Below are 27,223 nucleotides of genomic sequence, written 5' to 3'. Positions count from 1 at the left end.
GGCCGGGCTGGACCGGGCTTTGAGCAACCCGGTCAACTGGGAGGTATCCCTGGGGTTGGGACTATATAGTCGTTAAAATCCCCTCTAACACATGACATTCCGGGGTCCTATGGAACCGTGCTGGTCACTTCTCCGCCTCAGCAATGGCACCTCCCTCGCTGCGGCAGGGGGCGCTGCTCCCATCGTGGCGGCGCCCGACTGCCCCCCCCGCGGCCGCCGCGCTTTGGTACGGCCCGCGGGGCCGCGGTGCGCGCCGGGAGCGGGCCCGGCCGGCGGGCGGGGGTGCGGCCGTGATCCCGCGCTCTCGCCACTTCCCGGCACATCCCGGCACGACATGGCCCTCAACAAGTCCATGCACGCCCGCAACCGCTACAAGGACAAGCCCCCCGACTTCGCCTACCTGGCTGGCAAGTACCCCGAGTTCCAGCAGCACGTGCAGACCACCCTGGCGGGCAGGGTGAGGTACGGCCGGGCGGGATGGGGCGGGCGGGTGTCCCCGGTGTGTGTTCCCCCCGGTGTGTGTTCCCCCCGGTGTGTGTTCCCCCCGGTGTGTGTCCCCCCGGTGTGTGTCCCCCCGGTGTGTGTCCCCCCGGTGTGTGTCCCCCCGGTGTGTGTCCCCTCGGTGTGTGTTCCCCCCGGTGTGTGTTCCCCCCGGTGTGTGTTCCCCTCGGTGTGTGTTCCCCCCGGTGTGTGTCCCCCCGGTGTGTGTCCCCTCGGTGTGTCCCCTGGTGTGTCCGGCCCCGGGCAGCCCTGAGAGCTCCGCGTGTGCCTTTCAGCCTGAACTTCAAGGATCCCGAGGCCGTGAGGGCTCTGACGTGCACCCTGCTGAAGGAGGATTTCGGGCTGACCATCGACATCCCCGTGGAAAGGCTCATTCCCACCGTCCCCTTGAGGCTGAACTACATCCACTGGGTGGAGGATCTCATCGGCCACCGGGATGCTGACAAGCAGACCCTGAGACGAGGCATTGACATAGGTAAGGCTAAATGTTTAAATCCTTATTACCATCAGCGACAGTAGCGGGTACAGTTTGTTGCACGGGAAAACGTCAGGTTTGAGGAACCGAGAGGTCTGAGGTGTGCTGGCTGTGGTGGGAGCACTCTGAGCTCCACAGGTGTTTCATGTGCCTGCTGGGTGGGCAGCGTTGCTCTGCACAAACGCAGGAACATCGTGGCACGCAATTATGTGGCTCTTCAGGGCCTCGAACTCACGTGAGTGCAGCTTTGTGTGCTGTGCTTCTAGAAATGCAGGCAAAAATTTCGTTCTAAAGGATCTAAAAAGTGTTTCTCCTCAGTGTTCTAACTAGCCAATTGTGTCTTGCTGCAAATTTATTAATTTTTTTTATGGATGTCTGTACCAGAGAGTTTGTGAGTTGCATAGCAATATATTTTAGTGCTCCAATGAGTGACATGTGCAAAGTGCATATTATATGGCTCTGTGCAGATATTTACTATATGTATTTTGATGTATTGATTAGTAGTGCTGTATTAACATTTTAATTATATGATAAATATAGTCTTGTAGTTAAAAGGTAACTTTTGTAGTTAAAATAAGAACTATGTAAGTGAGATATTTTTGTTAAGAAAGGAATGAGGCACTCGCACCATATAGCAGCCACAGGGCACCTAAATCTTTCAGAGAAAAAGAATTTATTGCCCTCTTATCAGAAGAAATTAACTTCTTCCCACCTTGAAGGTGCTGTTAGGATTCAGAGGAAGAAGTTGACACTGACCAGACAGAATCCTGTGTTTGGATGGAATTTATGCATCATGTGTGAGATGTATGAATATGCAACAGGCTGTTGTTTTTAAGGGTTAATCCTCTGTTAATGTGTGTCCTTTTTTGCACTCATGCTGCCCAGAAAAAAGTACCTGGACGTCTGTAACTCTTTGTCTCTGTTGTCTCATATTGTCCTAATTCAAATTGTCCAAATTATTATTACTGAAATTGTATTACTATTTTTATAACCATTTTATTACTGTTAAACTTTTAACATTTTAAAAACAAGTGATTGGCGTTTTTCACATGACATTTTTTCCTGTTGTTTTAGGTGTACTGGACAAGTGAATGATATGTCCTTTTTAAATATCAATTTTTATTTTAATTTATTTCAATGCAGTTATATATGTGAGCTGAATTGTAAAAGAGGCCAAATTAGAAACCAGGGCAAATGCTAGCTAAGCTGTGTTTTGGTTGTAGATGGTCAAAGATTTCTTCTTTATTGTTGAGAACAAAATGTCTTTTAAGTTGGACCAAGCATCAGCAGATGGATGATACTGTCTACTTTCAGTCTGGATTATTGGGTTATATCAGGATGATTTCTAGATTAGGCAGCAGATAAATAGAAACAGTAGAGGTGTGAATGTATGAAATGTAAACTGATGGCCATATTTTGGTTTTCATTGGAAATAAAAGAAAGGCTCCATAAGAGCTTCCACACACAAATAATAAAATTGGCATTTGGATTCCCAATCTTTGGTTATTCTGTATGAATTATTTAAAAGGCACTAGTGATAGTATATTTGAGTTTAGTTCACATCTTTTATTTTGTCAATAGAATCTTCCTTTACACTTCCAGAGGCTTGATTTCAAAGACTGTTTTGTGCTGAAGAAAACTTAGAATGAAACTGAGAGAAGTTGGAATTTCCTTTGTAACCTGTTTTAATGCTTGACATTAAAACTTTAAAGTTACTGAATTCCTCAAAACTGAGGTTCAGTATTCTCTGTTACTGTGTCAGATTTTATGTTTCTTGGCATCTGCTAGCATGACTTTTTGTAATGGGATTTTTTTGTTCTCCTGAAATTTGCTGACTTGTATTTTTAGCTGGAGTTGTGCTGGATACCAGGTTTGCATCATCACATGTGTGTCCACAGCAGCTTTCTTCTAGTAACTTTGAAATATCTTAGACAGCTTCTGTGCATTTGATATTAGCTTTCATTTTTGAAAATGATTTCTATGAACTTCATCACGGTAGGTGGCTGGGTAGGAGACACAGATCCTCTAAGTCCTCCACATACTGCAAAATCTTCAGTTTGAGTTTGCATGAGCTTTGGTGTTTCAGCTTTGGAAAAGCAGGAAGTCATCCAAGAGGGACTTGACAGAAGTGCTAGAAGTAACCCCTTGTTGTTGTGTACTGACAGATGAAGTTACTGATGGTTCAATAAGTCAGTGTAACAGATTGTGAATACGTGTCTAAACTCTGGTTTGGTGGTTGTGGGATATCTTTCCCTTTTCTTGTATCCATTCCCCTTAATCCTAAATTTGATTGTCATTGATAATTTGATGGTCATTGATCACCTAGGTATGCCGTGATTATTTCGTGCTAGCATCCCTCACGTTTTTAGCAAGTTTGTATCTATCTGTCTCTCTTTTTGAATATCTTAATTGACACTTAGGTTTCTTTGATAGTTTTGGACATTAGAGAAAGGCAGTCTGATGGAACAGATTTTTTTTTTGTGGTTATTGTAAGCATCAAAGTAGATTATTTGTGATAGATGATAGAAAAATGCAGAAGAGAGATTAATTTGTGGTAGGGTTTTTGTTTCAGTAAAGCCAGAATGTATTTGGCTTTCTTTATATAAATTAACCAATATCATATAGAAGAAAAATAGCTTAAACCAAAGCTGATAGTTTACTAGAAGTTTATTACAGATTATTAAATTTTTTCTTTTATTAAAAGTGCATAGTGGACAATGGTATTTTTCAAGTTACAAAAATTAAGTTCATTAAAGAATTGAGTAGCAGATGATCAATAATCAGATAATAATCAGCAGATGATTATAATAAATTTTCTTGAAGTTAGTTCTTTTTGGTGTAATAAATACATAGTTAACAGTATAACACCAGTACTTATTATGCCCTTTTCATGGATTTTCACTTCTGCAGGGACAGGGGCATCCTGTATATACCCATTGCTTGGAGCAACTTTGAATGGCTGGTATTTCCTTGCCACAGAAGTGGATGACATGTGCTTCAATTATGCCAAGAAGAATGTGGAACAGAATAACTTGTCTGATCTTATAAAAGGTACAATGTAAGGAGGTATTTAGTAGCATATGAATGTTCTGGCATATTTTTGCCGTGTTCAGTGGAATATCAGAATGTGTATTCCTTCCAAGTATGTTTTTTACTCAATTATTTACTCAATTACTTTTACTGGAGCAAAATATTTACTGAAGTCAGTGCATGCTTAAGCCAAAAAGCTGCCTTGTCTAGCTTGGGATGTGTGGATAGAGAAATACTCTTCCTTACAAAAATCTGAAAGCTAAACTTCACCCTGGGATGTTTTTGTCTCTGCATTCCTTGTCTCTTATAGAAGAATTTCATAGTGTTTGGGCTATTTCTGCTGGTAGGAGACCTGGAATGCTCCCCTTGGATAATTGCATGATGCTGCCACAAAGGTGTATCTTGTACAGAGAGTTCCTCATCCTCACTTCTTGAATGAAGTCCTGACACTGCCTGTGGTAGCAGAGGCAGTATGCCAGACTTGGTCTGGGAATGAACTTGGAGAATTTTCTGAAGGAACACAGTGTAGTAAAAATCAGGTCCATTTATGAGCTCTGAATAAAAACTTTCAGAAGCATCCATTTGAACAGCATGTCTTAATCTGTTGTCCATGTCAGTGTTGAAAATCCAGAACTTGATGTGGAGAACAATGAGAGTTTTCTGTCACTGCTGCCACTGATGTTTAGTGGTGTGATGGTGTTTCAATACACTGGAAGAGCAGCTGGCAAAGGAACAGGCCTCATGTGGAGTTTTAGTGCTTGCAGTTGGAAAGGCTTAAAGCACATTTGTGGTTGTGCTGGAGAACTTGGCATAACTCAGGTAGTCCTTGTTGTTTTAAACAGATTCATGTGGTTCTGCTGTTATGTATAAACATACAGGCTGTTTGTATGCTAATCCTTGACCTTAAGTCTTTATTTGCATGGTGATATTTGTTACATCTCTTTTGTAGAAAGCATTGTTTAGAAAGTACAGGTTTTATACAATGTATAATGTATATAGCATGTTAAATAAAATATGAAGTTCCTTACTGACCAAATTCACTTTTTCTAATAGTGGTTAAGGTACCACAGAAGACTCTTCTAATGGATGCACTGAAAGAGGAATCTGAGATAATTTATGATTTCTGCATGTGCAACCCCCCCTTTTTTGCCAACCAGTTGGAAGCTAAGGTAAGGTAACAAGCTGCATGTTATAGGTACTTCAGTAGTCAGTGAAAAGGCAGCATCAGTTTAACCTCTTGGCTTGGGCAAGGTTGAGTGCAAAATCCCAAATCATCATGAATAGTATTTAAGTCTTCTCCCTCCTCATCACCTAGCCCCTAAAGGAAACTTAAGGAAAACTTCTGAAAACTTAACTGTTACCCCTCCTGAAGTGGAGAATGAGCTGTAGCATTCTTTCATAAATTCTTACTGTCTTGGAAAATGAGTTTGGAAAGTAGACAGCTGGTAAATCTGAAATCAGATGCCTGCTGCATAACAGGCACCTCTGGAATTTAGCTTAACTGTATTTTTCATTTCCTTAGTCATGTAGATGGTATCATGCAGGTCATGCAATACCCACTGAATATAGTCAGAAATGTATAATGCAGGGCAGTAGAAAAGAAGGTTTAAGATTTAATTAAGCACTATAGATTGTAATTGCATAGGTGCACTTAGCATGTCTTACATGTATTGGAACCACATATTTCATATTAGCAGAATCCTGGTGTGACAAGTAGCTTACCTAGGTTTGAGATTGTGGGCAATTCACTCAGGTATGTTTATTTTCAATGGATCTTTGTTATCCATGGTTCTGATGGGGGGAGGATAAGTAGAGGTCGTGGTGCTTGCTTCCCCTAAAGATTAGGATAGGAAGCAGTGTACAAAGCAGCATAACATTTCATTAAATGTTCATGTCAAATGTTTTTGGTTTTTAATCCAGGGAGTTAATTCTCGAAATCCACGGCGTCCCCCTCCCAGCTCTGTAAATACAGGAGGGATCACAGAAATCATGGCTGAGGGAGGAGAACTAGAATTTGTCAAAAGAATTATTCATGATAGTCTCCAACTTAAAAAGAGGTTACGGTAAGTGTTCTGTTCCAGTCAAAAAAACCCAAACTAACAACTTTTATCTTCATCTTTGGCAGAAGTCATGTAACTGTTATTTTTAGTATCTATGGTTTAGTGATATCTGCTCAGTTTGTTTGATCACACTTCCACATCCATTGTTCCTGAACAGCAATTAGAAGTTATTGCTGGGGGTATTTAAAGACAGAAGACAAAAAACAGCCTGTAAAAGTGACATTTGTAGCTTGCAGCCAAATTAGCACATGTACCTGATAAGAGACAGATCAGGGTTCATCCTTGAGGATTTTTGGGATGGAAGAGGCTTTATGATACTGCTTAGTTATCTGTTGATTACCTAAAAATGTCAATATTTTCCTGGCTGAATTTGGTAACTTGCAGCTTTGCCTGCTAAAGGACACTGTTGTACTGAATGCTATCTTGGGTGAGCAGAAGCTGCAAAAAAACCTATAGTGAGACTTTCTTTTGACCTTATTTTGAAATGGATGGCATGTCTTCAGTTTTCTGACTCTATCATCAGGCTTTCACTCTCCCAGTGTTGGTAACTGGGAAATCTTAAGTTTTATACTTCAATACGTTATATTTATGAATAAACTTTTTTGGATCCAGACATCAAAAAATGTGAAAGATGGGGTTGTAAAGCTTGACTAATAATTTAGATGGAGAACAGAGCTTCATCTGCAATAATGTTTGGGAGATTCTGAAGATGTGGAGCTGGGTGGAAGGATAAGCTTCACTAGAAGTGGGAGAATAACTTTTTCCTTTTTTTTTCCTGATATTTTCCTCATAAAATATGGGTTACATGATGGAAACCTGGATAAGATGTGAGTGACCACAAGTGATAGTCAGTATGTCTGCATTTGAGCATGATTACTTGCCAATAGTTGGTTATTCTTTTTGTTTTGATTCATTCATTCAAAGAAAGTGGAGAAGTTGAAACAAATTCTTGCAAGGTGTAACATCTTCCCCACGACTGAAGTCACTCTTTGAAACAAGATTGCTTTTAGTTCGTGTGTTGTTTCTGAAATACTCCTAATGTATTTCTTAAAAGCTCAAAAAGATTTCCCTTTCCAGTCTGTCTTTGGACCTTCTGTTCTGAATTTTGTTTTACTGTGTCCTAGTCACTCTGATTAAGTGTGTTTTTTTGTTGTTGTTGTTTTGGTATTTAATTTTGTAATGTGCTTTGCAGATGGTACAGTTGCATGTTGGGTAAGAAATGCAGTTTGGCACCACTGAAAGAAGAACTTCGAATCCAGGGGGTGAGTTTGCATGGAGTCCCTATATATCCTGCCTGTGTTCTATACAGAATATAGTATGTCTCAATGTGTGTGGGTAATTATTGTTGAATTATTTCATGGAGTTTTTATGACAGAAAGGAACTGCAGTTCCTTGTTAGGGAAACAACTGAGGTTTAACTGTTGTAGATTCAAAACTGACAGATATTTGGCAAATATTATCTCCAAAGTTTTGTCTTTAGCACATGTTGGAGTATGTCTTCAGTCTAGAAGATTCGGGGTTTCTGCTTTAAAATAGCTTAACAAGGCTGTAGTAAAGAAAAAAGAATAAAAAAAAATCAAGGTTTCTAGTCTTTCTAGCAATTTGGTTGAAAGAAATAGTAACATGATTTAAGTGGCAGTCTTGCTTTGTTTGTGTTCAATTCTGGCACCAAGTAAAATTCTCATTAAAGAGGGCTGTGCAAAGGACTTTTGGATGGCTCTCTGGAAGAAGCATTCTCTTCACTAATTCCCATACAAAGAGAATAATTGTGAGATGTGTCCGTGTGTACAGTGGAAGGAAAGAGAATGCACGGTGAAATAAATTCCCAGAAGGGTGAACTACCAAAAGCAGATGCTGAGCTAGATACAAAATATCTGATTTCCCTACAAAATATCTGATTGCCCTTCTCTGTCCTTGTGCTGTTGCACCTCAGTCTTAGTAAAAGGAGAGAAATGAGGGAGGGCCCTGACGCCTCTGAGCCACGTCAGAAAGAATCTCCATTTGTATAATGAGAAAATATGCCTTGTTTGGAAATGTGTGCAGTAAAACAATGTTGTTCATTAATCTGAAATATTGTATTGCTTCTTTGCATAGGTCCCTAAAGTCACTCACACGGAATTCTGCCAGGGACGCACCATGAGATGGGCTCTGGCCTGGAGTTTCTATGATGATGTGCAAGTACCTGTAAGTAGCTTAATTCTGGTTTGCTTGTGATTTTCTCTGCCTCTTACTTAAGGAAGGGCCTAATGAGCTATAACTACTGTGATACAAACTGTTCTTCTTCAGACTGGAATATTGGATGTGCTGGGCTGTATGGACAGTGGAATTTCTTAGATGGCTGCCAGTCTGTTAGCAGTTGTGACATGTGATTCATGAGTGACCCCTGCTGAGGGTGGAAAAAGGAAGCCATTGTAGGAACTTCCTGTGGGTTTCAGTGAAAATAAGGATCATTTGTAAAATACCTCATATTGTTTAGTAGTAATAAAAATATGCTAAGTTTGGGGCTGGATTTGAATTTAAACTTCCCTCTGAGAACTCAGTTTTAATTTAACATGTGGATTCTGTTACCAAATAGGTATGACCACGTCTAACTCAGACTTGCCTACATGAATGTAAGTGGAGCTTGTTCACCTTAAATGTGAGCCAGTTGCTTTTCTGGATCTGGATATTTGTATATTTGAATATAGGTATAGACAATAACAAATCTTAAGGAAGATGCAAGTAAACCTTCAGTGAAGTTGGATCAAAAGTGGATATTGGCAGCTGGCCTCTATTCCCAAGAGCAGCCACACTTTCTCAGCTCATGGAGAGCTCATAGTTTAAAGGAACAAATGAAGCTTTTTGCCTAATACCTGAAGATAAACTCCCTCTGTCCATCAGGCTAGCATAAAGTGCATGATCCTGTTAGCTGGTTTGAGTCTGAAACTCCTGGGGGTGAAATGGAGCACGTGCCAAATGAATGACTGCTTAGTGCCTTATGTTACACTCTTAATCCTCGTGTCTTATGGAATCACAGTCTTCTGAGTACAAAAGTCACCCCACTAATACTGCATAGCCTTGTAATTCTTTTCTTTCTTCTTCTAGTCACCTCCCTCTAAAAGAAGAAAACTAGAAAAACCACGAAAACCAATTACATTCATGGTTTTGGCTTCTACAGTCAAAGAGTTGTCTGTCAAAGCTGCAGCTATGGGCTGGGATGCTGTGGAAGCTATTGCTGTGGTTAGAGCCTGGGTGGAGAAGATTCTCACTGATCTGAAGGTACAGTATGAAGTATTAGATGTTAAAACAATGTCCTAATTGAAAGCATAGCATTGAGAGGATTGTATGAAATTCTGTTTTCTGCAATAGGTTCAGCATAAACGCGTTCCATGTGGAAAAGAGGAAATTAGCCTCTTTGTCACTGCCATTGAAAACTCCTGGATTCATTTGAGGAGAAAGAAACGAGAGAGAGTAAGGCAATTGCGAGAACTTCCTCGAGCTTCTGAAGATGTTCTGCAAGCAATGGAGGAGGAAAAGAACAGCCAGAAGAGCGTGAGCAACAACTCAGACTGTGAAAACCCCAAGGCTGAAGACTCTGAAATGGCGTTTATGGCACCTGATGAGGATGTCCAGATGACAGCAGGCGATGAGCAACCAGAGGAATCTGCTGCCAAAGAAGAGCACAGTGGTCCTGTGAAGGAAGAGGAGATGGAAGCAAAGCAGGGAGAAACATCGCTTGGGAAAGGTTCTGGTGATGTGAAGGAGGAACCTTGCCCTGCAGAGGAAGCTGGCAGTCTGACAGTGGAAAAAGAGCCAGGCCCTAAAGAAACTAGTGGGGGGTTTCTCTTCAAGTGTTTAATGAATGTGAAGAAAGAAGGAAATGATGTCGTAGTAGAAATGCACTGGGTTGAAGGACAGAACAGAGACTTGATGAACCAGCTTTGCACGTACTTGCGGAACCAAATTCTTCGATTGGTTGCTAGTTAGCTCTTTTTCCTACTTGGGTAAAGTAGGTCTGTCCTCAGATTTTGTAAACTATTTTTAGTGAATTAAAAATTTCAGATAGCAAAACCTGTCTTTTCCCCCTTAAAAAAAAAGAAAGAAAGAAGAGTAGAATGAAGATAGATGTCTCCTTTAATATTTTAAATAGCTTTTTCAAAAAGGTAGGGAGGACATGAAGTGATGAGGCAGTAATAGATTTCATACTGCAATTGTAAAACTACATGTTGAAGTGGAACATGTTTATGCTGTGAACATTTTAAATATCAGCAATGCTTATTCTGGTCTTTTTCTGGCAGAATAGAAATATATATTGTTACTAAGTGGAAATCTTTACTGAGTTATTTTCTTGAATATTTTTTCAGTACTAATACAGGAAATGGTTAGTCTGCAGTGGGAATTGTTTCCTGCAGTGAGAGCCTTTAGCAGAGGATTTGTGTATGCCTCTCCTCCCTTTAATATATCTAACTTTTGGCCAACAGAGTAGCAGCATAGATACATTCTTCTAGTGTCAATTCATTAAAATAATTGCTTTTGGGGAAAAGTGTGTGTTATATTTATCTGGTGCTTGGGCTCTGAAACACAGAACTTGAACGATGAAAGAAATCTTTTGAGCTGCTTGATTTAAAGACGATTAAAATACGTTGACTCTTCCATTGGACCATCCTTTACACTTACTCAGATACAAATGTCTGAAATGACAGCAGTATTCTTTAAGAATTTTCCTTCCATTTAATTTTAAGATTTAATGATGGAAATGAGAGCACATGCTCTTCTTCAAGGGCCAGAAATTTCTGCATGTGTGTTTGAGATGATGACCACTGGTCCTGCTTCATGTGAAGTCAGCCTCCTAAGCGGTGGTCCATTTCTCTGAAGAGAGATACAGAACATGAAGAGCTTTTCTGAGTGGAGTGTGGGTGTGGGTGTATGTGTGTGTTACCCGAAACAAAGCAGCAGTGTCCGGAAGGAAATTACTGTGTGTGTTCATATTCCTGCTTTCAGTGTTCACCCTTTGCTGTCCTTATTTTTGGAAAGATCAGTATGCTTTCCTCAGTTGAAATGAAAAGCAACTTAGGAAAACCTTGTTTTTTTTTGATACAATGCTTCTTAACACTTCTGTGGGTGATGGACAAAGACATGCATTCTTTGGGTACTGCAGAATTTTCGTAGAACTGCTCCTCAGATTCACGTTGCTGAGGAGAGGTAAAACCAGTCCTAGTCTTTTAGAATCTGAAACAGCTATTTTGGCGTCAGAGACATTAGAAACAGCAAACGAGGCTGTTTGTCCTTTGGGCCCTCTCCTGCAAGGTAAGCCTTGTTTGGTTGAAGCAGACCCTTCATTGAATTATCTCAGCCTTTCACCGGTACAGCGCGCGTTACGGCACGCTCGGAGCGCTGCCTCGGCAGACGCCGGTGTTTTTACACAGACCGCCCCTACTCTGCGGGGGCCGCACGCCTCGGGCCTGCCGGGCTGCTCGGTTCCCTGCTCCGTCCGTTCCCGGTTCCCGAGGCCGCCCTCCCGCCGGCCGGGGCGGGGCCGGGTTTGAATGGCGCGGCGGGAAGATGGCGGCGGCACCGTTATCCTCCCCCCGAGCGGTGCCGCCGCAGCCTCGGCCGCGGCGCTCGGCGGCCGCAGCTCCCGCACACCGGGGCGGGCCGTGCCGCCCGGCCCCGCCGCTCCCCGCCGCGCTGTGCTGAGCCCCCCGCCCGGCCTCGACCTCTCCCTGCGCCGCAGCGGCTCGGCAGGTACCGGCGCGGAGAGCGCTGCCCTTCTCTCCCGTTCCCCTTCTTTCCCTCGCCGCCTCCCCTCGGTCGTGCAGCGCGGCGGGTCGGGCCGTGCTGGGCAAGGGGAGCGGGGCTGCCCGGGGCTGCGGGGCGCTGCTGGAAGCGGCCCGGGACCCTCCGAGCCTCTCCGGGGCGGGCGCGGGGCCCCGGCCCTGAGGGCGGCGCTGCTCGGGCCGCGCTTCGGCCCTTGCTTTCCTCATGGAGGGCAGCGGCTCAGCCGAGGGACCGGCTTGTGTTAGCGGGGTGGTGGTGGAAGCGTTTCCTACACCCCTCGCGGTGCAGTCGAGGAAGAAAATAAGAAAATGTGTGTCCTGTGCACAGGTCTGAGATGGGGGCATGCTGTGTGTGGTGCAACAGTGCGCCTTATTCTTGGCTTGGCCTCTAGGTGCTGCCATAATACAGCAATCGGTATCGTCCCTTCTCCTTGGTATACCAGCCTAGGTTTGTTTACCTACGTTGAGAAATCGATCAAAGAACACATAGAGAATACAGAAGAAGTATATTTCTGTATGCAATATACAAGATTTTGTATAAACATCTTGTGGCAAGGTGTCGTATCAAGTGCTCCTGCTGCCAGCCAGAGCCGCTTAAAGTGATGCTTCTAGATGCCGTACATACATTTTACCAGCTTATTGTGCTCTTGAATCAAGAGAGAAATCAAGATGTATACAGCATCGAGATTGTATACAACATCTTAAATCAAGATATTTATAAAGCGTCTTGCAGTTTCATCTCTTTTGTGATTTTTCTGTAACTTTTTAAAGCATTTACATATATCGGTCTCTTCTCCAGTCATGTCACATCTTCTCACTGATTAGACTCTGAAATATACAATTTTGTCGATTTCTGCAAATGGAACAGAGCAAGGAAATTTACACATTTCCACAGTCAGCTCCCCAAAGACAATTCAGTAAGCAGCACTCTTGTGTTTAACTGGCCCCACACTCTGGAATGATTTTCCTTCTGAGAAATCTAATACCTCATGCTTTTAACCAACAATTTTTGTATCTTCCTAATTTGATTGTTTCTTAGCATTGTTTTAGTAAATAAAAAAAAAAGTTAATTTCACAGGTTTACTTCTGTACATAGATCGCTAAGCCACAAGTTTCCAAACACATCTTCAGTTCTAATCTAAAGATATTCTCCAAACAGCCGAATCACCTGATCCATTACTCATTCCATCTTTTACATAAAATTTGTTGGTTTGAACACTAGGGAAAAAGCTTGAGGTCCCATCACATGGGGTTTTTTATGTTTCTGAATCTTAACTCTTGCCTTATTAGTCACTGTATTTGATTTGCATAGCTTTCTGTGAGAAGCCACCAGAAATTTCCCCTATGTTGGACAGAGCCAGTGCTGCCACTGGCCAAGGCCATCAGCAATGGCAGGAGCATCTCTAGGATAATGTATTTAAGAAGAGGGAAAAAAGCCTGTGCAATGGCACCTTCAGCTGGAGGAGTGAGAATATGGGGTGGAAGCAGCCTGCAGACACCAAGGTCAGTGAGGACAGAGTGGGAGGAGGTCCTTCAGGTGCCAGAGCAGACATTTGCCTGCAGCCTGTGGTGAAGACCATGGTGAGGCAGGCTGTCACCCACCTGCAGCCCATGGTGGAGCAGAGATCCACCTGCAGCTCGTGGAGAACCCTGTGCTGGAGTGAGTGGATGCCCAAAGGAGGCTGTGGCCCTGTGGGAAGCCCACATTGAAGCAGGCTCCTGGCAGGACCTGTGGAGAGAGGAGCCCATGCTGGAGCAGGTTTGCTGGCAGGACTTGTGACCCCATGGGGGACATGAACTGGAGCAGTTCATGAAGAACTGTGGGAAGGACTCATGTTGGAGAAGTTAATGGAGACTGTCTCCTGTGGGAGGGAGCCCACACTGGAGCAGGAGTGTGGAGGAGTGTGAGGAGCTCCTCTTTGAGGAGGAAGGAGCAGCAGAGCCAGTGTGTGATGAACTGACTGCAACTCCCATTCCCTGTCCCCTTGTGCTGCTGTGGGAAAGGAAGTAGAAAAAAATTGTGAGTACAGTTGAGCCTGAAAAGAAGGGAAGAGTAGGGGGGTAGGTGGTTTTAAGATTTTGCTTTATTTCTCGTTATCCTACTCTGGTTTGATTAGTAATAAATTCATTCTCTCCGAGTCAAGTGTTTTGCCTGTGGTGGTAGTTGATGGGTGGTCTTTCCCTGTCCTTTTCTTCACTCATGAACCTTTCACTGTATTTTGTCTCTCCTGTCCTGCTGAGGAGGGGAATGACTTTGGTAACTTTGGGTAGCACCTGGTGTCCCGCCAGGGTCAACCCACCACAGTCACAGTTTAGGATGGACAATTCTGGTCTCCTCTGAATTCCCCTTGGGAAGTCTGCCCTGCTTTGTAGCATATTTCTGTTTATGCACCCAATGGTGCATAAATTTTTGTTTAGTATTTTATGGTACTTTGATTACACAAAGTGAAGCAAAGCTGTGTAGAGGAGACTGATCATGCAGCAGTGACAGCCTAGATTGGGGTTAACCTCAAGGCAGCAGTTGAAGTTTTTAGTGTGATGAGAGAAGAAATGCTGGCTGCTTATGCAGGCTGGTATTATTCATCTAGCCTGCCCTTATGCTGTCAACAATGGTGGGAAGTTTCTTTTAGAATTTTTTGAATGTACCAGTAGAAGAACGGGTGCAGTAGAGGCAGTACACACAATTACTTGGTTTTCATCTCAATTTGACAAGGTCTTTCACAAAATGCTTTTGCTGGAACTATATACATTTATGGGTGATAGGGGAGGCATTCCTGTGCCTCAGAAACCTGGATGGGACAAAAAGCTTGAGTTTTCTTAATGGCTTGGAAAAACAGAGGAGAAGGAGAGGGAGGAGGCAGTGTCTGTAGTCAGCACAAAGTTGTTTAGGGTTACTAAGACAAGAAATAATCAGCAAGGAACTTAATTAAGCCAGAGGAACTGGCAGTATTGTGAAGATGCTATCAGTGTTAATAAACTGAAATATGACACACTGTACAGAGTATCTTGGGCTGCTTGTTTGCTTTAGGTTGTGGTTTTCATTCATCTGTAAAACAAAAAACACTGGGCAGTTCTGTAATCAGTGAGAATTAATGAAATTTCAGTAGCAGTAACTTCTTAAAAGGGGAATGGTGTGGGTAAAGACAAGATGACAAATACATTGCAGTGCCATTACATCAATCAGTGCTGAAACTCTCCCTGACTATGTATTTGGTAATGGCTGCTCTGTCTCAAAAGCAAATACCAGGGCAAGAGTTTGGTGAAGAAATTAATTGAATGTGGAAAATCTTACAGGAGGAAAAATTGAAAAAAAGATGTCAGAAGATAAGAAAAATGGTGAACCATCCACACAAAATATTGAAAAGTATAGGGTAGATAGTTTATTGCCTTTTATTGTAATACAGGAGTTTGTAGAGAAGTTTGACATTTGGGTGTATAACCTAAATGACCTCAGATGCAAAGATTATACTTGACTTTTTAAATTTTATTTTTATTTTCTCCTTCCAAAGGGCAATATCAGCAGGTAAATGTTCCTGAAGACCAAGCAGACAAGCTGCTCCTTGCAAGCTGGGATCTTCCCAAAGCAGTTCTGGAGAAATACCACAGCCTGGGAGTAGTGCAGATGTTTGAGTGGCAAGCAGAATGCCTGATGCTTGGACAAGTTCTGGAGGGAAAGAACCTCGTTTACTCAGGTATGCAAACACCTGACAAAACCAGTGCCCCCTAACTTTTCCACTGCCATTTACAAGGACTTACTGGTGCTGGGACATTTGGATCTGATGGGTAGAAAGGTCAAGATTATCTTCTGGAAACATCTTAAGATCTGTCCCATTTCTGTACCTCAAACTTGACTTAAGGATCTCCTTTCCAGATGTGAAGAGAGACTTTTTGCCTCATTTTCTCTTAAAGTTCCTTTAGAAATTGATAATTAGGAGTCAGCTAATGGTGACTCTTTTATTACAGACTGTCAGCTAGGAACTGAATGATACCAACAATTGAAGATATACATACTTCTGAGAATGTTATTTGCTATTAGCTTTTTTCCAGTCCATTTGTCATTTTTCATCACATATTGTGTGTGGGGTGTGTGTGCAGGAGGGGAAGTAATGCAAAAGGAGAAGGAGGAATGGTGGACTAGAAATCTGTAGGAAATGGCAGTTGGTTGTCCACCCTTCATGGGAAAAAGGTTCTAGAGCAGCACTGAGAGGATGAAGAACTTGGAGGAGAGGTGGGTGATTTTAGGCTTCCTGACTCTTTATAGGGATGACTACAAATGTGGTTGTGGGTGAGAGACATCAACTGAAGAGTCCCACCCAAAGTTCTCCAGTAACTGCTTTCTATGCTAGATTTGTGATGCTTTTGGATTTACTTTTTAAACTTTAAAAATTAATTAATCCCCCCCCACCCCTTTTCTTTTCAAGCTCCTACCAGTGCTGGAAAGACTCTGGTTGCAGAATTGCTGATTTTGAAGCGAGTCCTGGAGACTCGTAAGAAAGCTCTTCTCATCCTTCCCTTTGTCTCTGTGGCCAAGGAGAAGAAATGTTACCTGCAGGTAAGTAGCATTCAAGGACGGTGAATTTATGGGTAGTAGTTGTTGGGTCATGTTTTTTAAACAGAAATGCAAAAGCATGGATTTTGGGGGGGGAAAAAATTGCTGAGTTTTTTCAAAAAGAAGTTGTAGATAATTTAAAATTTGCTGGAGATAAAAAATGAAATCTTTAGCCAAAAAGATAAACTTAGAAAAATTTTACGGAGTCAATTCAAACATTTTATTTCAGCTTTGACTTTTAAAACATTACTTGCATTTATTTACCAATTTGATAATAAACAAAATTTAAATGAAGTCTCTGATGAAAGATCATGTTAGGAAAAGTACAAAGGGAAGGTGTAAATGCTGTCTTAGGGATAAAAGTATATTTTAGCTTTCCTTGGGATATTTCACCATTATTTTGTGCATTTGATTTCACTTTGACTTTGCTTTTTTTTTTTTTTTCTGCCAGAATATGGTTATGTCTTGGCTTCCTCATCCCAGCTATTTAACAAATGAAATTACAGTGGGAACACTCTTCAAGACATAAATATTTTTTCTTGAAAGATTTCCATATCAAACATTGTTGTCATTAGCTAATGACAATGACTAAAACCAAATCCAAACCCAGCAGACATTTTTGCATTTTTATTATAGTTTCTAGCAGTTAAGACAGTTTGGTTGTTCATTAACTGAGATGGTATCTTAACTTTACAAATTGCTAGGAGATCCTACAAACAAAGTGCAAAAGCTACTTTGAAGTGCTTGATAATGGAGACACATTTTTGCTTTAATCTTGTAAAACTGGAGGACTATCAGTGCTCTGTTCTGCTACTCCTGGCATGAGGTTTGGCCACAGCTGCACATGCTTGAACTCAAAGGGTGACCTACTTGTGAGGTGCAAATATTTGTTATCTTTTGTTAATGCCATGTGGGATATGTCAAAGCTTTGGCACTGCAGTAAGGAGACCTGGAAGAGCAGAATTTACTGTTTCTTGGCTTTCAGTGTGAGATGTGTCATCACTGTGTTTGGAGTTCCATTTTGGCTTTTGCCCAGGATTTCTCAAGAGGAAGGTGTCTTTTTACATAAGCCACTGATATCATAAACTGTTGCACTGTGTGTTCCCTAACGTTTTTGATATTAGATCTTCTTATACATAGCAGGGGTCCTCATCTTTTACTCAGTTATGTACACTGTCTTGCAACGTGTGCTCTGTGGCTTCTGCTTTGGAAATAAAAAATGACAGTGGGGAGAAGTGTCACTAACTGGCTGGGATATGGCTTTAATCCAATTAGTTGGCATTAAAAGTACCAGAAATTGTAGCTGTAGAGTGCAGGCTTTTATGTGATTCCAGCAGGCAATGGTCAGAAGTTCAGAGCTGTAACCTTGGCATGATGTTCTTTCCTTGGAAAACAGGCCCTGTTTCAGGAGGTGGATGTGAGAGTTGAAGGCTACATGGGAAGCATGGCTCCTGCTGGACGTTTCTCTGCTCTGGATGTTGCTGTCTGCACCATTGAGAAAGCCAATGGACTAATCAATAGGCTCATAGAAGAAAACAAAATGGACTCACTGGGTAAAATACTACAGCTTGGCCATTGTGGGGTTTACATATTCTGAGTGCATGTGAAATCATGGGATGCTTCAAATATTCTGAGTTCTGTAGGTGGCAGACATACCATATAGGAATATGCAGTGATTTTCTTCTTCCAGAGAACCTTTTATTTGGATTTAGGAGGACAGGCAGCACTGTTCCATGTAGCTCAGCAGCTGGGATGAGTAGGTAGAAACTGCAGGCTTTAGCTTGTCTCAAATGGATGGCAAGCTGCATTTAACAATGATTCCCATTGCTGGGAACTGTTCTCTAATTAATAAAACTGAATCAAAGTTCTGAGATATGTTTGAGTTCAGGAATATGTTCTGTTCGTTTGTTTTAGACAGAGATTGTGGAATCTAAGATCTGTCTTCATTTAGCTTGAGGAAGAGAAGGAATTACATTCTGTGCTCATCTGGATCCAGATAAGCAGAATGAATACACAGTGCTCCTCTGGGTAGGCATTTTGACTGGGAGGGCTGTGCCATTCATTTCTGTCTTGTTTGCTCCAAACCCCTCTGTCCTTGTAACATTGGCTCCTGGGTCACTGTGGCCCTGATGGCCACTAGATAATGAAAGTATTCATTAAGTATTGGGGATAAGACAAAAGCTGAAGAAGCCCAGTGTTTCCATGTACACTCAAGAGAGATGTACTTTCCTGTTCTAATCAGAAGTTTGTTATTCTCATTTTTTCTCTGCTCCAGAAAGCTGTACCCAGTTATGTTTTACACAGTAATCCTTCCTTCACTCAGTCCTGTAACATAGCTGGGTGATATTTTAAGAATATAAAAATAGATGAGGATCGAACTGCTCTGAGACCTCCACCTTTGAAACTGCTGTTCTGTGTGCATCTGGTATCATCATATTCTGCTGCATTGTGTACCAGAAGAGCTTTTTAGAGAGAAAATGCAAAATAAAACCTTGTAGGTTTTTTCAGAGTGTGAGATCATGGGATAACACATTCACACCTGGATCTATAGGGGCTGAATCACCATGAATGCTTTAGAGACTGCCAGTGGGCTGGAAGATGAGTGCGTGACTTTTATGCAGCATTTTAAACTCATTCAAATGAAGGCTCCTGCAGTCCAGCTCAATTCTTGAATGTATATCTTTATCTCTTCACTTGGAAGAAAACCTGTTATTTATTTTAATATATGGCTACTTGGTTTAAGGTTTTTTTGCTTGTTTAAGCTAGGGTTAGTGTGATCCTATGTCACCACACTGTGCAAGCTGTACTGCCACCACAAGGCAGACAGTGGGGTCAGGATAAGCAACTTTCTGTTGGCTTGTGTGCCTTGGAAGCATACTCAGAATATTAAAATATATTGTTTAATGATATCATCTTTCAGAAGCTAGAAATACACCAAATCCCTCTGGTTGGAACCTCCATTTCATCCCTACATGTTGTTGCACTTTAAAAGATTAATGTGCTTGAAAAGAGTAATTTAAATGTAAGCAGCCAAGTGACTACAAGATTTGAGTTTGAAGATGTGTTCTCAATACCAATTCCTCCTTAAAGCACCATGTTTTTCTTTCACCATTTGAAAATATCTCTGCTGCAAACCTCCATTTCCCTTATGCCCCATTATGGCCATGTAATAGAAGTAAAGGTAAAACGCTTATTTTTTCTTTATATACTTCTCTGACATTAATTTAAAAATTAAATTTGATTTTAAAAAGTTATCATTATGTAGGAAATGGACAAGTTTTCTGTTTGGAGGCAAATTTTCATAGAAGCTGTAAAATATGGGTATGAACTGAAAAAGCCAGTTTAGCTGTCACCCAAAGGAAGCTTGTCTGAAACTGCAAGATTGTACCTTGTCTTCTAATTAATTCTAAATTTAGACCAGTTTGTAACAAGGGTGTTTTATCTTTTGAGATGAGTTATTGGGAGATGACTGCAATCCTGGCTGGATTCCATCTCAAGCTCGAGCTGTTCCTTTTACTGATGTCAACCCCATGCTGATAGCTCACGTTGCCTTTGGAAATTGTTGAGAGAAACTCAAATCCTCTGCCTGCCAGAGCTCTCTTTGCTGTATGAAGCAGTTAAAAGCAATGTTGTGTTGCTAATTATTATATAAGGTGTCACTTTAGAACATCCCGGTACATGGGAGATGATATTCCTCTTGTTCAGCCTCTTGACACTGATGCTAAAGAAATTTTTAGGATATTTCTGCTGCTTTCTCAGTGTGTAATCTGGGAATGGATTTGTAATGTGCTGTTATGATATTTGTTTCTTAATTTAAACTTGAAATTAAAATGTTACTAGTTGAATTACATTTTTAAAAAATCAAGTCCTTCCTACTTTTCATTCAAAAATTTTTAGTTTTATACAGGATGGGGAATTAAAACAACCTAGTTATTCTACAGTAAACATGTCTGGTAGCTCTCAGGTACTTTTTAGTAGGTTTTTTTCAGCTGTCTTCTAGGGATACATCTAATTTGCAGACAGAAATAGCAGACTGAGTGTAGCCTCATTTCAGTACCTCTGTGGTATGATGATGGTTTGAAGTGACTTGCATGGATTTTACTTTGGTAGGTATCTGATTAAACTGTCCTGTCTCAGCTCTGGGAGAGTTCAGGTAGATTGTTGTATGGGGAAACAGGAAGAAGCCTTTTCTGGTAGCTGAACAAACATGAATTTGGTGACCAATGAATTGCCAATGAATTATTTACAAGCAAGCACAGAATAAAGGAAGTAGAGGAAGACAGAGGAACTGGATGGGTGGGAGTTTGTAAAAGAGGCTGATGAAGCAGTGCAGCACTCTTTTCTAACTTAAGTGGCTTGAAAGAGAAGGAGGGAGAAAACAGACGGAGAGAGAAGGAACATATGTAGGAAGGAGAGAAAAAAAAGAGAAGGAAAAATAGCATTGAGACAGATAATGTAAGGTCACATTTGCCCTTAAGCTCCTGCTATTTTAGCCGTACCAGAAAGATATTACATAGCTGCACTAGGGAGGAAAAAAATTCCACAGCAGCAGAGCTAATGAAGTGTGCTGTCCTCTGTGCCCTGCTTTTTTTTTGCTTTAACCTTCCTTTATCCTACTCCATCTCCCTGGGACCCTGTCAGCTGGCCAGAAAAGGTACATGCTGCTGCTGGGATGTGTGCAGGAGGTGCTCTGGGTGCCTGAGTGGTTGTGGCTCTGTGTTTTCTCCTCAGGGAACACTCTAGTCTGGTCTGCTGTCTCCAGCTGCTGACATTCAAAAGCCTTTTTAGACATTAGTCTTTTAGATATTTCTACACACCTTAAAAATTCGATGGAGGTGGTTAATAGATTAAAATGTCATTTGAAGGAGGTAGGAGGGCAACACAGCTGTCACATAGGATTTTTGTCATTAGAAAGCCAAAGCTAAGTAGTAGAGCTCGTTCAGGTTTGGTTAATGAAGAGCAATTTAATAGGAAGCAAACTCTGCCAGTGTAACTACATCTGCTCTTGTTTTTTTTTTCTGACACAACTGCATTAGTAAAAAATGATGTTTTTAACTAAGACAGTGATGTCAACAAAATTTTTTGCTAACTCATTTGAGTGCTGGAATTTTCCTTTCCAGATACTCTGAAGCTTGAGGGTTTTTGCTTGCAAGGAAGGTACAGTATAGATGCTGCAATACTGTTTTGTGTGGTGTCTAGACTAACAACTCAACCGATTCATTTTTATTTTTTAAAAGCTGATTGTGTCTATGTGTGGTTGTGGTGGGTATAAAACCTCATGACATCAGTCATGATTTGTCTCTCTCAGTGGCAGAAGGAAGCCATCGTGGTGTTGGTAAGCATAGATGGATTTGTGAATTTAAATTTCTGTTCATCATGTGGAATGGGAAAGGATTGAGGCTATTTGCTCTTAGTTTGGAGGTTTTTCAGATATGACCTGAGTGCTCCTCTTTATCAGGAGTGGTTGTTGTGGACGAGTTGCACATGCTGGGAGACCCTCATCGAGGATATCTGCTGGAACTCCTCCTGACCAAAGTGAGATATGTTACAGAGAGGGTAGCAAAAAGGTGAGTAGACTGAGATATTTGTCTTTTATTGCTAAATAATTGATGACTCTTATTCTCTGTGTGAGTGGAAACTTGGGTTAGCTCCAACGTTTTTATAAGAGCAATGACCTAGACTATTTTGTTTATTAAGATCTCATCACAGCACTTTTCAGGAACCTGCCATTGTAGTTAAACCCTCTTTTCCACATGGTTTTCAATTTGTGTGCTACCATGGGATTTATCCTCTCAGGAAAAGAAGTAAGGGTGAAGCTTTCATTTACTTCTTTAGCCTTTTTTTTTTTTTAAACTTTGGATTTTTTAAAAACAGTTTTGCTAGCAGATTTGCCCTGCCTAATTTTTCAGTGCTTCATGGAGTGGTGTAATTATCCTACTGGAATGCTCTGGTGTGATGGAAGAGTGGGCAGGCTGTTAACTTGTGCATGGTGAATTGATCAGAAGGCTTAGAGGAAATGTCAGCAGTCTGCTTGGTTAGCACTGCTCAGGGTGAGCTCTGCTTTTGCTTATAACATGTGATAGCCTAGTGGTTGCATGTTTTCTTGCCTTTAGCAGAATTGATTTCACTCTTTAGGGGAATAGATAAGATGTTTGAGAACACCTCTAGAAACTTTTAAGAATTCAGTATCTAGATCCTCAGCACCAAGCTGTCCAGCTGCTCTGTATTGCCCAAACACAGAAAAAAGGAAATGGAAGAGGTAGTGTAACCTTCTTAATCTTTATTGGTGGTGCTGACAGAAGAGTCAAAATCAACTGTTTCTTTAGCACAAAAAGTCAAATTTTGTCAGTTTTCTCTGCTGCTTGTTTTGTATGTTGTACCAGTGCTGGCTAAGCAGAGACCATCTGTTTAGTGCTGGGGAGCTGCCATTTCTACACTGTCTCTCCACTGGACATTGCACCCAGTATTGCCCATCATGATTTCCAGGAGCCAGCAGTGTTCTTGGTCTAATCACACCTGACTTCTCACATTCTTCCCATAAGTCCTGGAAGTTATTAGACTTTGGAGCAGTATTAGTGACTTTGCCACTCTTTTTTTCTTGGTTTATCAAGTAGCTGCAGCACAGGTGCAGGGTCACCCTCTACTTTACTCCCTTGCATTGAGGAAGCAGGAAGGAGAAAACACTTGCCAGGAGGAAAAAAGTACAGGTGCATCAAGGAATATTCCTGGGAAGACACTTTTTCATCCTTCACCATGCAGGCATGTTGGGACCCAGGTTCTCTGTCTCTCTGTCAGGATCAAGGTGACAGTGGTACCCTGTACCACTTCCTGACATGAAGGAAGTGGCAGCTAATTTTATTTTGGAATCCACTGGATTCCTGCAGCTGAAGACCACATTTTCTCTCAAAAGTCCTTCTAAGTCTGTGTTTTGGTTTTTTTTTTCTCTGTTATTTAATGAGCTTATATAAAGTCTTTAAACACTGTCCAGTCTGGTCAGTTATCAGAATGATCAGTGCCTATCCCATTGAAGTAAAAGTTGTGTCTTCACAGCAAGAAAATGCTCTCAGATGGCCACTGCCTGTGTGGGTGTCCATGCTTCTCCACAAGGCTTTTCCAGACTCAGCCAAAGTTCTGCTGCAGATTTTTCTCCCCCTTAGTCACATAATATGCTGTAGAGCTAGAACTTTTTTAATTCTTGGAGGTGAATAGTTGCCTTAGGGAGGAAAAGGTCCAGAGTTCCTGTAGGGACAAAAGTCTGTAACCTTGATGGTGAAGCTGTACCAGCAAATGCTTAAAGATCTTGGATAACAGAGAGTCTGCCTCTCTTCAAATTCCTTATTTCTGTCTCATCAGTGACTGGCCTTTTATACTCAGCTTCTGGATAATCTTGTTTTCTCTGTCTTGTCTTTGCCAGGATTACCAGGGTCTTCTAAGAAGATTCAGGTTATTTCTGAGCTCACAGTGATTTGTCAGATCTTTTTTATTTTTTAGAGTCTCGATTTGTGGCTCGGTGCAATGCAAATGAGTACTTTTAAAACACAAGCTTAGAAGCATAAAAAACCCTATTGTGTAGATGTAAAAGCCTGAATTAGAATCTAAATTTGGGTATCTAAATTAACAGTTTGTGTTGTCAGGTTTGTTAGGAGTCCATTACTTCTCACTGTCTTTAGTGAAAGCTGCTGTTCAGCATTTTAGGAACAGAAGCTACTTGCTTCTTTGCTGTTCTTAGAGCTTTGGTTCCCATATCTAGGAAGACATTAGTCTAATATTATTTGTCCTGAAATGGAAGCAAAAAGAAGTGTTTTAATTAAGGTATTTAAGCTTAGAAAGATTGCAGTGGAGATTGAGCCATTCCTTTATTTCTATGTTTTCCATGTTTATTTCCATGTTTTTGTTAGTGGCAAGGAACTATCTTTGTATTGATCTTTGTATTTGTTTTCAGTCTCTCCAAATATGCAGTCAATTCATAGCTGTTGGCTACCTAAAGAAGGTAAAGGTTTAGGTTCAAATTGATTAAAAGCTGAATTATCTTTTAATCAGTGCATAACCTGACCTGTTTTCTAAGAGTAGCGTATGGCTTCTTTCTTTGTCAAGAAGTTGAAAAATTAGCTTTGCACTTGAGAGGCTGGAAGGAATTAGATTGAACTGTTTTTTCTGAATTCCATTTTCCAGAACAGTAACCTGTGTTGTCACTAACTTCTATTTTCTTTTAACCACTTCCAGACACACAAAGAGCACCAGTCCTGGTTTTGGTGGGATACAGATAGTAGGCATGAGTGCTACCCTCCCTAACCTGGGGCTCCTGGCCTCGTGGTTAGATGCAGAGCTCTACTGTACAGATTTCCGCCCTGTGCCCCTCAAGGAGTGGGTGAAAATTGGCAGCAACATATATGACTCCTCCATGAATTTAGTGCGAGAATTCCAGCCCAAGCTGCAACTGAAGGTAACAAAACCTTGGGAAAGTGCCTTTGGTGGTGCTAAAGTTAAAGAGACAGATCCTGGTATGTTTTTTATTTATTTTTAAATAGATGACATTCACAACTTTGTTGTTTACTTCATGCTCAAACTGAGAATAAAATTGGTATTTTTGTCTTTTCCTGCCTTAAACAAAAAAACCCCAAAATACAGACTCATGAAGGTATTGAAGATTTTTGAATCTGACGTGAAGACAAATGCAGTTTGTCTTGTTATGTTGTTTCTGAGTACATAACAGATATAAAGAGTTTGAGTCTCCCTTTACCCACCACTGTATCTTGTGTCTGGAAATCTACTTCCCTTTCATAAATGCAGGTAAATATTTCTTGCTTAGGCCAAGGAATTTGCACTCATAATTGGGAGAAAATATTTGTATTAAAATCTGGTATTGAACCTGCTTGTGTTAAACTGCTAAATGATCTAATTTTGACACTGATTAGAAGGCAGATGTCCATTCCAATTATTCAGAATTTATTTTCAGTAGTCAGTCCTTTTGCACACTTGAAAAGGATATGGAAAGTTAGGGGTAACCTACTATGATGATTTCAAAGAACCAGATGGATACAAGTGGGAAATTTGAGCTCTCTACTTGTAGGTCCTTTCCTGTGGAGTCTTTGAAGGGTAAATTCTCTCTCCAGTTGGTTTAACTGCTCTGTATAATACTAGTGTAGTAATTGGGCAGTACGGGCTGAATGGCAGCAATATTTTGGAAAGTTTTGCACTCCATTCTTGCACAGACATTCTCTTGTCAGTAGCATGGTGGTACAGCAAAGAAAAATTATCCTGGAAACAAAAGGAAATGTTTTTCACTAGAGCATTTGGAAGTTAGTTTTTATGCGGTCATATTGAGAAGGTGATGTTGCATTTGGATATTTTTGAGGCAGTTGCTTTGGATAGTTACTAAATTAAGCAAGAGAAAGAACTAAACTAGACTTAGGACTCAATGGTTTAAAGGAGTTGGCTTATTTTATAAGACTGGGGGATCTTGGGCTTGAAATCTATCACTGGACCTTCCGACTTCTGTGCCTCAAACTGAACCAATAAAAGGGAACTTGATAACTTCACTTGCTCCCCTGTTTTCATTTGCATATTAGTGCTTTTTATTTCTTGCTGTACGCCTACATTTTTCTCTTCCTCCTTTGGCCTGCTTGCTACAAGAGAATCTGGCAGAGCCAAGGAAACCAGATCAATTGCAGGGACTCTCTTAAGATCTTAAAACCAAAGAAGCAAGCTGTAAACAGCAATTTTTGCATGAACATCTATAGAAGTATCCCTAAAAGGCTTCCACTGTGCTCTGAACACCTGCAGTCTTTGGTCAGCAGGGCTTGCTGAGTGCCTCTTACTGGGGATGCTTAGACTGCTGCATGCCAGGCTTTTAGTTCAGACATCCAAGTTATCAAATGTTCCCTAGTTTAAGTAGAGGGGTTTTCCTTTGGGGCTCTTCCCCACTGCTGTTAGCCATGATGTGGAGGTTGCAGTGATTTATTTGTGCACTGTGTGGCCTTCATTCAGAAAATGATTTCTGAAAGCAAGATGTAAAGCATTACATGTATTCATGGGTAGGTCTAGAACTGCCCTCAACAACGTGATCATACTAGTGCTTGGACTTCATAAAGCAAGGCAGAAACTGAGATAACAGTCCTCCATGTTCTGATTACTTCTCTTTCTGCCTGGAAGTAGAAAATTCCTGCTGGGATACAGAAGGACAGCATTTTCAGAACTCATTCAATCTGAGAGTGCACTGAAAATATTTTATCTCAATTCAGGGAGATGAAGACCATATTGTGAGCCTGTGTTATGAGACTGTTTGTGGTGGCCATTCAGTCCTGCTCTTCTGTCCATCCAAGAACTGGTGTGAGAAGCTGGCAGACATCATTGCCAAGGAGTTCTACGGTTTGCAACAAACTGAGAGTAAGAGAAAAGTACTTAATAGAAGACTACAGTGCCTTTAATGAAAATTAATTTTAGTAGGAACTATAAAAATACTTTCTTTCTCAAGGTTCTGCAAAAAACTCAGCCCTTGCCCCAGTTGTTGTGAACAGGGAAGGGATTGATGAGGTCCTGGATCAATTAAAGCGTTCGATTTCAGGCCTGGACTCTGTGCTCCAGCGTACTTTGCCATGGGGAGTGGCATTTCATCATGCAGGTATTCCTGAATATCTTGGTCTTGAATTAGTAATGGTTAAGTCATATGGGTTCTTTTTCTTGCAGGTATCAGCAATTTACCAGTTGCTTTTTAAAGCATTTTGTAGATTATGATTAAATAAGCTTTAAGAATCCCACAGTTACAGGCAAATTTGAAATTCGTTTTTTGTGGCTGAAGACTTTAATTCACAAATTGTTTTGCTGCATCTTCTCTGTGTTGTGTTGGTGTCTT

At 41.2% G+C, this 27,223-nt stretch overlaps 2 protein-coding genes across 2 annotated transcripts in view; both read left to right on the top strand.

The window, feature by feature from the left end:
• The first annotated feature begins 308 nt into the window (after positions 1-308).
• Positions 309-10,698, top strand: METTL16 (methyltransferase 16, RNA N6-adenosine). The gene is made up of 9 exons (XM_063148416.1): positions 309-462; positions 777-976; positions 3,887-4,027; positions 5,060-5,175; positions 5,927-6,069; positions 7,259-7,328; positions 8,161-8,250; positions 9,151-9,324; positions 9,415-10,698. Exons 1-9 carry the CDS (start codon positions 335-337, stop codon positions 10,030-10,032), a joined length of 1,680 nt encoding a protein of 559 aa, XP_063004486.1. The 5' UTR covers positions 309-334; the 3' UTR covers positions 10,033-10,698.
• An 893-nt stretch (positions 10,699-11,591) lies between these two features.
• POLQ (DNA polymerase theta) overlaps positions 11,592-27,223 on the top strand; it is a 52,755-nt gene continuing 37,123 nt past the window's right edge. The window contains exons 1-8 of the mRNA XM_063150303.1: positions 11,592-11,790; positions 15,332-15,514; positions 16,244-16,374; positions 17,768-17,924; positions 21,830-21,938; positions 24,595-24,814; positions 26,613-26,757; positions 26,846-26,992. Of these exons, the coding sequence (XP_063006373.1) occupies positions 11,592-11,790; positions 15,332-15,514; positions 16,244-16,374; positions 17,768-17,924; positions 21,830-21,938; positions 24,595-24,814; positions 26,613-26,757; positions 26,846-26,992 (1,291 nt within the window). The remainder of the gene's footprint in view (positions 11,791-15,331; positions 15,515-16,243; positions 16,375-17,767; positions 17,925-21,829; positions 21,939-24,594; positions 24,815-26,612; positions 26,758-26,845; positions 26,993-27,223) is intronic.

The sequence above is a fragment of the Melospiza melodia genome, chromosome 2 (genome assembly GCF_035770615.1).
Source record: "Melospiza melodia melodia isolate bMelMel2 chromosome 2, bMelMel2.pri, whole genome shotgun sequence".
Lineage (NCBI taxonomy): Eukaryota > Metazoa > Chordata > Aves > Passeriformes > Passerellidae > Melospiza > Melospiza melodia.
This window is presented reverse-complemented; position numbering and strand designations above follow the sequence as displayed.